At 42.5% G+C, this 14,691-nt stretch overlaps 1 protein-coding gene across 5 annotated transcripts in view; it reads right to left on the bottom strand.

Moving 5' to 3' along the window:
- ANKS1B (ankyrin repeat and sterile alpha motif domain containing 1B) overlaps positions 1-14,691 on the bottom strand; it is a gene marked incomplete at its 5' end in the record, with an annotated part of 797,243 nt that overhangs the window by 554,933 nt on the left and 227,619 nt on the right. For all 5 annotated transcript variants that reach the window (XM_079773890.1, XM_079773888.1, XM_079773891.1 and 2 more), the window contains one exon: positions 2,452-2,617. In XM_079773890.1, coding sequence (XP_079630016.1) covers positions 2,452-2,617 — 166 coding nt within the window. The remainder of the gene's footprint in view (positions 1-2,451; positions 2,618-14,691) is intronic.

Here is a 14,691-nt window from a genome sequence, read left to right as displayed (position 1 = left end):
CATTAAAAAGAAAATTTCTTCCATTCTAATACTGGATTCCCTCACCCCTAGAATTCATAGTCACAACCCAAAGGTCACTCTAGGCACCGTGGGCCAGCCTCATTTCAACATCTGAAAAAGCCACTGGACTGTGACCAATAATTATGAATTAAGCCTGGGTCAGATGAGCAAACTGACTTCTTTTATCCTGAATCCAGATGATTGAACACAATTGAGGAAAATCATATTCATGCAAATTAATTCTTATCCCACTCAGTTACTGTGAGATTTGTATTCTCCAAATGTGGCTACAAGAACATATTCTTATAATACAACTTTATTTTTTAATATATTATTTTATTGATTTCAGAGATGAAGGGAGAGGGAGAGAGCGAGAAACATCAATGAGAGAGAATCATTGATCAACTGCCTCCTGCAATCCCTCTACTGGGGATCGAGCCCGCAACCAAGGCATGTGCCCTGACTGGGAATCGAACTGTGACCTCCTGGTTCATAGGTCGACGTTCAACCACTGAGCTACACTGGCCATGCTCTTATAATGTAACTTTAGTAACACATTTCCTTAAAGGGTTGGGGAAGATTAAATTCTCACCACTTAAATAAAGGCAGCCTCTTAACTACAATGAAATTGATGTTGTCTTCTGAGGCTAAGTCATAAAATGTAGTACCTAGAGCTCTGCCTCATTCTCTAAGGATGCTTGCTCTTAGAATCCCATCACATACCAGGAGGAAGTCCAAGCTGGCCATGTCAGCTGTATGAATAAGGATTGACCTTGCGACTGGAAGCTCCTGACCCTAGCAACGTTGCCCCAGTTGATATCACTTGGAGCAGAAATAAGTTACCCCTGACGGGCCCTATCCAAATTGCAGATTTATAAGAAAAATAAATGACTGTTGTTTTAACTAAGTGTTGAGGTGGCTTATTATGCAGCAATCAATAATAAGAACATATTGCGGTATTTGGAAATGGGGTGGTTCTGTATCAAAAAATTTGAGTGGCATTCACTTGGTGATGGGGCAGCAGGACAAGCTGGAAGGGCCTCCCAGTGAGTGACTGTGAAAGGCTAAATGGCCTTTGGGAGAGGATTCCTGGAAGCCCAAAGCACTCTGAGGAAGCTGTTGGTAAAGCTCAAAGGACAGAAAATGCAATTGGAAGCTCAAGGCAAGGATTCATGTGTCATGTCATAGTAGAAAGTTTGGCAACATTGACATCTGCGGTAGCATGGAAAATAGCAACTGAACCGCATGAACTCTATGATCTAGCTAAGGAGATTTCCAGGCAGAATATTTAAAGTAGAACTTAGCTTCTTCTGGCTGCCTGTGATAAAATTCAGAGAACTGCAGAGTGGCCTGCTAAAGTCAAAGGAGCCAGGAATTTCTGGGTATAAAAACAAAATTGGTTTCTGATTTCCAGCAGCTCCACATGGCAAAATAATAATTAATAATAATAGTATCTCAAATTAAGAAGGCCAATGATCAAATCTGCATGGGACTACAAAATAATCATTCCTTAACATCTAAGCAAGATCTCAGGAAGAGCCACATAGAAACTTTAAGCCAAACAGAAAGGCCCTTTAAGGATTTTTAAGGGCATACTTCATAGATCCTCTCGGTTCACCAATAGGACTTCTAAGACTCTCAAGGACATTGTCTCACAGAAGTCACCCAATATTCAGAAGAGCTTATCTGGAATATAAGCTTTTGTCTAATGGGGTGTAATATAAATTGAAACACAAAAAGTCTACAAAGTTTTGAAAGAAATTATATCAGCTTGACCTGGAAGGAACAGAGATAGTACACAATGAAAAGAGGTCTTTTGACTGCTCAAATTTTAAAGGCAAGAAACAGGTGAGAAAGACACTCAGCTGTAAATATGGGTTGCTTTTTATGGAAAAGGAAGAATGACTCAGAGGCTGGAACCTAGAGCCCCAGAGAACAATTCCTATGCATAGGATTGACCCTTAATCAAGGAACTGTGTCTGATTAGCTTCATAATAGCCGCAGACTGTGACTGCTGTGGGCCCTGTTTTCCCTGTGTCTGAATAGGAATGTCAATTGAGGCCTTCGTGCGCTTACTCCACTATTATAAGTGGGGTGTGTAGGAGAGGAGACTGATAAATTGTCTCTAGTTCACAGGTCATCACTGCCAAGAGCAAAAGTAATCAAGGACCTGCACCGTAAGAACAGTACCACGGAGAGTCATGCACCTAGGCAGTGTCATTCCTATGAGACCTCTTGACAGGAAGTTAAGAGACTTCACGTCAAATCCCTCTGACTTACCAGAACTTACTTCAAAATGCAAACAAAACAAAACAAAACAAAAAAGAAACAGATTATCATGATTCTATTGGGGAATTTCCATGTTGAAAATATTGTGGGAAATCAAAATATGAATGACATTATCTTCACATACACAAGCACGCAGATCGAACTGTGAGTAAGACACGTTACCAGTTCTTGGGGAAGGGGCTCTTGCAATTTCTAAGGAGCAGGGTTTCTTGGTAACTGCTGTGTCCGTGAGATCACAGAGAAAGTTTTCGTTTTCTGAAGGAAACGTATCCAGAGAAGCAGATGGTACAGTTTCCATAGTGTAATTCCTCTTCTTTGGATAGGATTCCTGAAAGGAAGGAGAAAAAATAAAAATAGCTTTGTGATAAAGACACAGCCTGTTTAATGTACAAAGCTAGGGAAGATAATCGGGCTCATCAGTTCTCCCAAAAGTGATTGACAGGGGATGATTCACCTGTTTGAATCAGTTATGCAATCATGTTACTCCAGTATTATCAGCCATCTTTTTAGAAGGGTCTTTGCAATTTGGTTCCCCTGAATTTATCACTGAACTAGTCGAGTTCAGAATCTCTTGTCATGATCTCTCTTTATAATATACTAGAGGCCCAGCGCACGATTCAATCGTGCGGGTAGGGTCCCTAGGCCTAGCCTCCTGCGATCAGGGCCATCTTCTGCCTGTTCGCCAGTCCCCAGGCCCAACGCTGCCTCCGCCGCCGCCACTGAGCTACCAGGCTGTTGGGATCACCAGCTCATCCCCAGCCGCTGCCGCTGCTGCTGGGGCTTGAGGCGCTGACGAAGGGGAGCACGGCAGGGGATCCGGGTGTGGACAACCGGCTCCCCGCCTCCGATGGCAGCGGAGCTGGGTGTCCAGGGTGTCCGAGGCAGCCCCCCTCAGCGGCCGCCAATCCAGCCGTTGAGAGGCGGGGGGGGGGGGGGGGGGGGGGGGCGGGAGTCCCGCGCCTCTCAATGGCCGGATATGCCACCCCGAGTCCCGCCCCCCAGCCTCCCACCGCCCAATCGTGGGCGTAGCGGAGTGATGGTTATTTGCATATTGCCTTTTTATTATGAAGGATGTCTATTTTCTAGCTGTGGCCTAAACTGTTGTTTAATGAACAGTCATTCCCAAGACTCTGCTCCTTTGCCTGCTTCCTCGAGATAGGCATGAGACTCTGTTTTGGTCAGTTGGATATAAGGGGAAGTTTGCTGGAAGGGTTCTGAAAAACTATCTTCCCCAGAGAAAAGAAATGCAAGGAGGCTGCTTCAGAGCCTCGGCCCTCAGGTTCCTCCTTCTGGATGCAGTTTTGATGCCTGGTGCTAGGGCAGGGACATTGTAACCATAAAGCAATAAGCCTAAAGTCAAAAGGTAACAGGTCAAGAACAGCAACAGAAGGATAAAAAGAGTTTGGGACCTTAATGACCTCATAGAGCTACTCAGGTAGCCCCAGGGCCAGGTTCCCCAGGCTTCTGAAGTTCCTAATACTTGAGCCATTGCAATTTGGGTTTTCTGCCATATCGAGGTAAAAGTATTCCCACATAACACACTAGTATTTTTCTTTGTGAATAATGTTAACTAATATGCTAAGGTCACTCCTTGCAAGTTAGAATGAAATTAAGGTCCAATTCTATATTATTGATTCTTCACTATATTCTAAAAATTAGAATTTATTTCATTTTACAAGATCTTAGTTTCTTGTATAGGCATTAACTGAGCAACAAATATTTATTGGGCATCATCACATATAGCTAGGACTATGCTATTCACTGAAGATTTTTTAATACTAATAAGAAATAATCCTTGCCCTCAGAAAGGTCAAAGTTTACTAGAGGAAAATAAAACCAGATTATCTGCATTGTGAATTTAACAATTAACCATGTTTTGTTTTTGATATCTGTTACCTTTATATAGTATAATTCACTACCAAAAGAAAAAGACATATAAGAAAAAAATAAATAAACTAATTTCAAAAAAAATTTCCAAGGCATATCCAAGGGTTGGTAAAGATGTAGCACCAGCTCCTATTTTTCCCCTCTAATATTTACAGTACAGAGAGTAAGTTGTCAAGGTCAGTGCAATTGCTTTCGGACCATACCAGACCCTCACACATCAAAGAGTCAATTATGTTCACTCTACTCTATTGAAAGCAGGAAATTGGGAGTAATTTATTTTTAACAACAAAGGGTGACAAAACAGAAAGCGTCCAGAGGAAAGCAATCAGGATGGCATATGATTTAAAAACCATGTCACAGAAGATATGATGAAAGGGCTGCAGCGTTCCAAGCCAGAGGAGCCTGACAGCAGGGCGACAGTGCTCTCAGCATGTCTGAAAGGCTGCCCCTCAAGAACTATCCCACAAAGTGGGGAAGGGGACAGGTTGCTGTGGTAGACTTATTCTAACATTCTTAAAGGCAGAATAGCCTGGCCGGTGTGGCTCAGTGGTTGAGAGTCGACCAATGAACCAGGAGGTCAGAGTTCGATTCCAGATCAGGGCATACACCTGGGTTATAGGCTCGATCCCCAGTAGGGGGCAGGCAGCCACGAGATGATTCTCTCTCATCATTGATGTCTCTATCTCTCTCTCCCTCCCCCTCCTCTCTCTGAATAAAACCAATATTTTTAAAGGCAGAACAAAGATGGATATTTACAAGTCAAGGAGGGCAAATTTGGGTCAAGACAAAAAGGAATTTTCTATGAGTTGATAATATTGCTTATCTTTTGGTTAAGTTGGAATGCTGTGTTTACTAGTATAAAGAATTATGAGCATTTTAAAAGCCTTGAAAAATACTCTGAAATCTAACCCAATGGAATGAGTTCATTTGCTTTCCTCTCAAAGAGAAAGGATATACACTTATTAGAGAAATATTAAAAACCATAAAGAAGAGGGAAAAAAATTACATTGTACCCAGCATGCTCAGATAATTAACAGTAACATTTTGGTGGTGATGCATTCTGACTGCTTCCCTCTGTAAATGTGTGTGTAAGCATGCGGGTGTGTGCAAAAGAGGGAACAAATATTTTAAACAATAACAAAGTGCTTCCTAAGGAAGGACCATCATTTCTCAGTGGAATAAACGTCTGAAGTACACGATTTCCTTGTGGAAAGTGAGAGCCCTAAGGAAGGAGATGGTAAAACAAAAATAGGGAAACTTATGCTTTTGTAATCATATTGTCAGGAAAGAAGGGCATTCAACAAAATACCTGACAAGTATCTCCCAACAGAGGATGGATATGTGAGATGATTAAAATCGCATGTGGCCACTACTCCGTTTAAGAGAGAGAATATTACCATCGGAACTCTCCCCCTTCCCCCATCCCCCTTTCCACCCCACCCAACCCTCCCCAACCAACGCTAAATCCTGTTCTGAACTTGTTTGTAATGTCCTGGATTGTTGTTAAAATTTAAACTTGGATTTTTATTTACAGGTTAAGTGCCCAGGTACTCTTGATGGTAAATCCTGGTAACAGACCAGAAGAATTAAAATAACTGGCTCAACAATTTATGACTTACCTTCAAGGGTCCATGGTACCTCATCTAGCAAAAGTGGGCTCTAATCTAGAGAGCAGTTTGCTTTCTCCTTGGTAGTTAGACTCCATCTTTATTCTAATGCCCAGTTCCAAGATCCCAAATGTGTTTCTGTGCTTGCTTTGTTTTAATAGCAGCATGCCTAAGACTGTGTTCTCTGTCTGGTGTTTGCCAGCTCTCTTCTGAGGGACAAAGAATCCTTTCCCTGAATCCTAACCAGGTCCCTAAGGCACTGAATTCCTTACTTCACAGCTCCTGACTGAGTGTGAATCTATAATGCCTAGACTTACTTAGCTGGCTTTATCCTACCTGCTACAGTTGATTGCACAATGTGTGGATCAAATAGTACTTCTTCAAAAAGACACATTCTGAAAACACGAAGTGAACTAAAAGAACATTATGTTCCCCCAAGAAAAAAATAAACAATTAGCATTTAAAAGTCTACAAAGTATATTTTCATAGGTTGTTTAAACTGTGTTCCTATAAAAGTTTAAAATCATCAGTGGTAGACCAAATCTAACAAATCAAAGTTTCTTAGTGACTAAAATAAGGTCATATCATCCGGTACAGAAAAGAGTTACAAAAATTCAGAAATGAGTTATAAAAATTCAATTGTTCTCTAAGGGGGTATAAATATAGATTAGCAATACTATGAAAAAATTTAGTAGTTACAGCTCACAGAATGAGTCAGAGTGTAATACACCAGTTAAAGACATAATGTGACATTGGCTGATTTAATACAAGTATGATATTTGGACTAGAGAAAGTAACAGCCCTCCCTTCCTCTGTGCTAATTCGAATTGGGAATGATCTGATTTAGTAACTTCATAAAAGATAGATTAGCAGTATTATATTGGCCCTCTGACTTATGAAAAACCTTGGCAACAACCAGGGTCCCAGGTATGGATGCAGTTTCTCAAAAGTACCAATGGTGCAGCTTTTTGTCAGAAATAAGGTGATGTGGAGGCTTTTCTAGACGACTTTGACAAGGCATCTCCAAGAACTTGTCTCTAACGCAGCTCTATTCTTAACCACACGGAGGAAACCGAAGCCGCTAAACCTACACAGCAGGGAGACCAGACCTGGGCACTCAACTGGCAGGTACTGGGGCCCACATTTCAGGAGGTGCAAAGACCAAGTGGACTATTTTCACTGGACATGGATAAGGAAAGTGTTGAGTGTCAAACCCATGTCATGTGAGAAAAGATTGAAGAAAGGGTGCACAAATACATGTATCACAAGTACTTGGAAAGCAGAAGGGTGATGCCAATTGATCTCTAAGGGGGTATAAATGTGCAGATGGAGAGATGGTAACAAGGAGACAGATTTCAGCTCAAGATGAGCTTTCTAAAAATTAGAGCTTCCAGGTGCGAAACTGGCTGCTTAGCAGATAGCAAGTTCCCTGCCACTGGAAGTCTTCAAGCCCAATGTGATCAACACAAGACATCTCCTGAGAACAGAAGATGGTGGTTTGACTGAAATGAGCTTTAAGATGGTAATTAAATAAGAAGATGGAAGTAGAAGTATGTGTCAGCATAAGCTAAAAGCTACCTGTATACTTTTGCTGCTTCCTGAATTCTTTTTCTGATAATGAGAAAAGTAATACGAACACAAGGAAGTATGGGTTTATGACTCTCTCGAAGTTAGTGATGACTCACAATTTCAAATGACTCAAAACAGGTGAAAGCTTTTGGAAGTGGTCTTAATGCTCTGACATGTCCTTCAATATCAAGAAATTATACCCTGAAGACTTACAATGACATTAAAATAGGAAGACTATACCATAAATGTGAAATACTAAGAAAAATAAGGAAATTATAAGGAGAGTCTTTAAGTGGGTGGGAAGAGATCATCCTGGATTATCCACTTATAAGTGAATGAGAAAAGGAGAGTCAGTGTCAGAGTGATAAGACATGAGAGATTTGACTGGCCGTGGCTGGCTTTGAGGATGGAAGGAGTACAGCTCATAGAAGCTAGAAAAGGCAAGAAAATAAATTCTTCCCTAGAGTCTCCAGAAAAAAATGCAGCCCCACAAACAGCCCTATACACACCATGAATTTAGCTTAGTGGGACCCATCCTGTACTTAAGTTAAAATATAAAGTTATGTTTTTTTAAGCCACTAAGTGTGTGATAATTAGTTACTGCAGCAATAGAAAACTGACAGGGTAATACCAGCAGAAGGTACCACATAGGGAGGCAACAGAAACTACTAAAGGCTGAGTGGGGGACATGAAAATTGAAGTCCAATGGAAAATTTGTTATATTATGATATGATTCAATATTTTTTAAAGATAGTGATTTTTTTCACTTTCACTTAGTCTTAAATGTAATTCAGTACTACTGTAACAGAGTTTCCCTCCCACTCTATCTTGGATCTTGACAAGTAATTCTGAAGTGAATTTGGAAAAATAAATGTGCAAAAGAGCCAGGTTATCAATCTGAAGAGAGAAAATTAATGGGGGGGGGATATAGATCAGCCTTTACCAGACACTTAAATAAATTATAAATGGCTATGGTATAACAATCAAACAGCAATAGAATAGAAGAGAGAATTTAAAAAAGCAAAGCTCAATGTTTGTGGAAATTTATTATATTATGAAGGTGCTATTTCAAATCAGTAGAGAAACAATAGATTATGTAATAGTTGCCAGTGAGATAGATAACTGAGTAGTCATTTGGAAAGAAAGAATAAAGCTGGATTAATACTTCATTTCTTATATGAAAATAAATTCCAGAAATTATTTAAATAACAAATAAATAAACTTGTAATAATAATCTCAAAATAGGAATGACCTTTGACCAGAAGGGATAACCAGATGCATAACCAGAACTGTAAAGAAAAAAAAATTGATGGATTTGAGTACATGTAAATATTTCTATAAAGCCACTAAGATACCAAATATTGAGACAACTGACAGATTTGGGGAAATTCTGACAAAGGATAAATATCTGTATTATATCAAGAGAATTAACAATTGAGATGAAAGAGACCATTAACTTAAGGGAAAAGGTGGGCAAAGGATAGGAGCAATTCATTTTCTTATATGAACAGATGCTTGATCTCATTTATAATTAAACTAGAAGCCCGGTGCACGAAATTCGTGCACGGCGGGGGGTTGTCCCTCAGCCCAGCCTGTACCCTCTCCAATCTGGGACCCCTCAAGGGATGTCCGACTGCCCGTTTAGGCCCGATCCCACCAGGGGATCGGGCCTAAACGGGCAGTCGGACATCCCTCTCACAATTCAGGACTGCTGGCTCCCAACTGCTTGCCTGCCTGCCTTCCTGATTGCCCCTAACCGCTTCTGCCTGCCAGCCTGATCACCCCCTAACCACTCCACTGCCAGCCTGGTTGATGCTTAACTGCTCCCCTGCCAGCCTGTTTGCCCCCAACTTCCCTCCTCTGCCAGCCTGGTCACCCCTAACTGCCCTCTCCTGCAGGGTTGATCACCTCCAACTGCCCTCCCTTGCAAGCCTGGTCCCTCTCAACTACCCTCCCTTGCAGGCCTGATCCCTCACAACTGCCCTCCCTTGCAGGCCGGGTGCCTCCCAACTGCCCTCTCCTGCTGGCCATCTTGTGGCGGCCATCTTGTGTCCACATGGGGGCAGGATCTTTGACCACATGGGGGCATCTATATTGTGTGTTGCAGTGATGATCAATCTGTATATTACTCTTTTATTAGATAGGATAGAGGCCTGGTGCACGGGTGGGGGCCAGCTGGTTTGCCCTGAAGGGTGTCACAGATAAGGGTGGGGGTTCCCTTGGGGTGTGGGGCGGCCTGAGCGAGGGGCCTGTGGTAGTTTGCAGGCCGGCCACACCTCCTGGCAACCCAAGGGGAGGCCCTGGTATCTGGAATTTATTTTCCTTCTACAATTGAAACTTTGTAGCCTGGGGCGGCAGCCATTTCTGTGGCAGTTAATTCACCTTCTACAATTGAAACTTTGTAGCCTTAAGCGGGTGAGCCCAGCCAGGGTGTGCAGAAAGCTTTGCTTCCCCTGTTGCCGCCGGCAACCCTGGTCTGCTCTCTCAAGCTCCATTCTGCCGCCATTTGTTTGAATTTGTTTACCTTCTATAATTGAAACTTTGTAGCTTGAGTGGAGGCTTAGGCCTGCAATGGCTATGGAAAGCTTGGCTTGCTCTGTTACCTGGGAAACCTTGCTCTCTGTGGCTGTAGCCATCTTGGATTGGGGTTAATTTGCATAGTCGCCCTGATTGGCTGATGGGCGTGGCTTGGCTGGTGGGCATGGCTTATGTAGCAGAGTGATGGTTAATTTGCATATTACCATTTTATTATAGAGGACTAGAGGCCCGGTACACACATTCGTGCACTGGTGGGGTCCCTCAGCCTGGCCTGTGGGGATTGGGCTGAAATCGGCTCTCCGACATCCCCGAGGGGTCCCGGATTGCGAGAGGGAAGTTCTCGGGTGACGCACCCTGGAATCGGGCTCCCTCCTCTCTGGTTCCGGGTGCGTCACCCGAGAACTGCAGCTGCCACATCACTGCAGCTCGGCAGCTCCTGCGTTGACCATCTGCCCCCTGGTGGTCAGTGCACGTCCTAACTACCAGTCAGAGCAGCTGCCCCCTGATGGTCATTGTACATCATCATAGCTACCGGTCAGATGGTAGGACGGTCACTTAGGCTTTTATATAGAGAGATGTAAATAAATTAAAGTAACACATGATACACCATTCTTGACCAAGTTGCTGTAGATAACAGATGGTGTTAATGAGAAGTTGGAAAAATGGGTACCATTAGGCTAACTTGTCAATTGTTACAGGAGACCTTTAGGAAGCAGATCTTTAGATAGCAACAACTTTTAGAGCTTTGCCATGATGGAAATGTTCTTCCTTCACCTGGAAACAGATGGTATGGATAAAGCGCCATCATTATTCCTAGAACATGGTACTGCAAGGCACTATTTATATGCACTCCATAATTATCACTCTTACTTCCTAGAAAATTATGTGCACTTGCTACTTTTAAAATATTTTTATTAAATTTACTGGAGTGACATTGGTTAATAAAATTATATAGGTCTCAAGGGTACAGTTCTATAATACATCATTTGCATATTGCATTATGTGTTTATCACCCACATAAATTTCCATCTGTCACCATATATTTGACCCCCTTTACCCTTTACTACCTCCTTATACCCCCCTTCCCCTCTGGTAATCACATAATATTATCTGTTTCTATGAGTTTTCACTTGTTTATTTGCTTTGTTTGTTCATTTGTTGCTTTCAGTTTTCTATCCCACATATGAGTGAAAGCGTATGGTTCTTGACGTTTTCCATCTGATTTATTTTGCTTAGCATAATATTCTAAGATCTTTTAAATCTTCTATTAAATAATGAAATGGAGGGAGGGTAAGAGAAGGGAAGCTTGCCTCTTAGTGTCATGAATGAGAAAAGTTGTAACCAGGTCTTACCAATACCAATCATCTGAGTTCTAAATGAGTGTCAGGATATTTTCCCCTCCAGAAAATATTACCAATTAATGTCTGTGGAGCTTGATTATTAGTTAAACCGCTCTTGATCAGCCACTTCAAATTTGGAGGTGTCAATTAAACATTTGAAATCACAACAGAAATCTCACCAGCAAAGCGGTGAGAAACGAATGTAAGTACTACTAACAAACATTACTTTGAGTGTGTTATGGATTGAGTTGTGTCTCCCAAAATTCATGTGTCAGAGTCCTATCCTCATTACCTCAGAATGTGATCTTACTTGGAAATATTGTTGTTGCATATATAATTAGCTAAATTAAGATGAAGTCGATAAAGAGGGGAAATTTAAAATTTAAAATATACACAGATACGTATATACTAGTGGCCTGGTGCATGATATTCATGCATGGGGGTGGGGTTCCCTCAGCCCAGCCTGCACACTCCCCTCTCCAATCAGGGACCCCTTGGGGGATGTCTGACTGCCAGTTTAGGCCTGATCCCACACCGACAGTTGGACATCCCTCTCGCAATCTGGGACCACTGGCTCCTAACCGCTCACCTGCCTGCCTGCCTGATTGCCCCTAACTGCCTCTGCCTGCCTGCCTGATTGCCCCTAACCCCTCTGCCTGCCTGCCTGATCTCCCCTAACCTCTCTGCCTGCCTGCCTGCAGGCCTAATCATCCCTAACTGCCTCTGCCTGCCTGCCTGATCGCCCCTAACTGCCCTCCCCTGCTGGCCTGATGTTGCCCCCAACTGCTCTCCCCTGCCGGCCTGATCGCCCCTAACTGCCTCTGCCTGCCTGATCACCCCTAACTGCCCTCCCCTGCTGGCCTGATCTCGCCCCCAACTGCCCTCCCCTGCTGGCCTGATCTCACCCCCAACAGCCCTCCCCTGCCAGCCTGATCTCACCCCAAACTGCTCTCCTCTGCCGACCTGATAGGCCCCTAACTGCCTTTGCCTGCCTGATCACCCCTAACTGCCCTCCCCTGCTGGCCTGATCTCACCACCAACTGCCTTTCCCTGCAGGCCTGATCTCGCCCCCAACTGCCCTCTCCTGCCAGCCTGATCTCACCCCCAATGGCCCTCCCCTGCCGGCCTGATCTCGTCCCCAACTGCCCTCTCTGCCTCGGCCCCCACCACCATAACTTTGGAAGGAAGTCGAACGTCTGGAAGATGGCCAATCAACCCGGTCTAATTAGCATATTACCCTTTTATTAGTATAGATAGATTATATAGGATAGAATTGCTTAAATGGGGTGGGAGAAGCCTTTTTCAGCAGGAGGAGTTGCTCTGGCAGACAAAAATACATAATCCCTATATCTGGACTGATAGCCAGCCATATGTACTATGCTGCCAAACAAGTCATTAAAAAATTGAACCACTTTCTTACACCTTATACCAAACAGCTATTGCCCTTAAAACTCCTCCTCAGCCCCCACCTTAGGTTTTGCCTTTGCAGTTCACCCAGATTTGGTCCTGATTGATCAGTTTCTAAGCCAGTCAGCATCAAAAGCTCCACCTCCTAGGCAGCCATTGGCTCCTCACAGTTCACCCATATTTGGTTCTAATTGGTCAGTTTCTATGCCAGTCAGCATCTCCAGGCCTATCTCTGGGCCTGATCAGAGAGGTGGTGCTCATCAGCAGCCCCCGTGGAGGCCCGGAGAGAAAGAGAGATGCGGCTGCTGGCCAGGCCTGGAGAGAAAGAGAGAGGCAAGGGCTGATCAACAGCTGCCACGGAGGCTACGGATCAGACCCTGCTTCTCTGTCCAGGCCTCTCTCCGGGCCTGATCCGCAGCCCCCTCGGCAGTCAGTGCTAGGTAGCTGCACCCGCAGCGGCGGCAGTCAGTGCTGGGTCGCCATGGCAACCCAGCACTGACTACAGGACTGACTTCTGACATTCGGTTGAGCCTTCGGTCAGTTGTTACAGACCCTGGGTTTTTATATATTAGGATAGTGAAGATCAGAGTTATGCCACCACAAACTAAGGAATGCCAAAGATTGCCAGCAAACCAGGAGAAGTTGAGATAAAGGCATAGAACAAATTCTCTCTCACAGTCTTTAGAAAGAATCAACTCTACACATACTTTGATTTTGGACTTCAAGCCTCCAGCAATGTTGAGACAATAAATTTGTGTTGTTTAAGCCACCCAGTTGGTGGTACTTTATTAAAGCAGCTTAATAAAATAATACTAATAAATCAAAGGAACTGGCTGAAAAGTTCTTTTGACTAATCTCTTTCTAATGTTCAAAATCTTTACTCCTTAGAAAATAACTAGTAATTAACCAGGAGCTAGCAAGGAAAAGAGGGCTATCTCTGTTCTTGATAAAATTCCCAGAAGTGTATCAAAATTTTAAGTGCACATACTCTTTTACCCAGGAATACTACTTCCAGAAATCTTTCCTGCAATTACCCACAAATAAAAATAAAAATGTACATGTAAGAATGTGTATTGGACATTGATTATAATAGTAAAGGACTATAAATTATTTTTTTAGATTTCTTATTAGGAGACTGTGTAATAAATAACTATAATTCATACAAGGAGGTAATGTAACATAATGTAGAGGTGCACAGATTTTTACACTACACAAAATCTACTTGGATCACTTGTTAATAATTAAAATTTTTGACTTTCCCCCAAATATTTACTAAATCAGAATCTCTGAGAGCAAACCTAGAGATCTATGTTTTACTAGTATCCCAAGTCATATTGATGGAAATGGTTAGTAAAATACACTTAAAGAATATAATAGTTAAAGAGTGTGGATTTAAAACCCCAGCTCAGCCATTTTTGGCAAAGTTACCTTGGCAAAGTCTCAGTATCCTCATTTGCCAAAATAGAATACTAATACTATCTATTTCATAGGGTTGTTGTTGGTGTGAATGACATAACAAAATCAATGAAATAAATCTGAAATAAAGTGAAATGAAATTTATAAAGAGTATAATGTAGTGCTTAGTTTCTAAATACTCAATAAACGTAGCCATTATTACTATTCAGTCATTCTTCAAAATGAGATACATGTGTAGGTACTGATATGGTAAGATAAAACAAATAAAGGCAAGAACAATATGTAATGTATGTCCATGTCTGTGTAAATATCAAATATGTACATGTATAATATATGCATGGACTATTTCTGGAAGGAATGATGAAAAATTTGGTGATCAACATTGGGGAATGAGACAATATTCTGTTTTGTTTTATTTGGTCTTTTTTTTAATTTATTTTTATTGATTTCAGAGAGGAAGGGAGAGGGAGAGAGAGATAGAAACATGAAGGATGAGAGAGAATCATTGATCGGCTGCCTCCTGCACACCCCCTTCTGGGGATCGAGCCCGCAACCTAGGCATGTGCCCAGACCAAGAATTAAACTGTGACCTCCTGGTTGATCGGTCGATACTCAACCACTGAGCCAAGCCAGCCTGG

This window comes from Cnephaeus nilssonii (assembly GCF_951640355.1).
Source record: "Cnephaeus nilssonii genome assembly, chromosome: 6".
In the NCBI taxonomy this organism is placed as follows: domain Eukaryota; kingdom Metazoa; phylum Chordata; class Mammalia; order Chiroptera; family Vespertilionidae; genus Cnephaeus; species Cnephaeus nilssonii.
The sequence above is the reverse complement of the archived record's forward strand: the minus strand, read 5'-3'. Positions and strand labels throughout refer to the sequence as shown.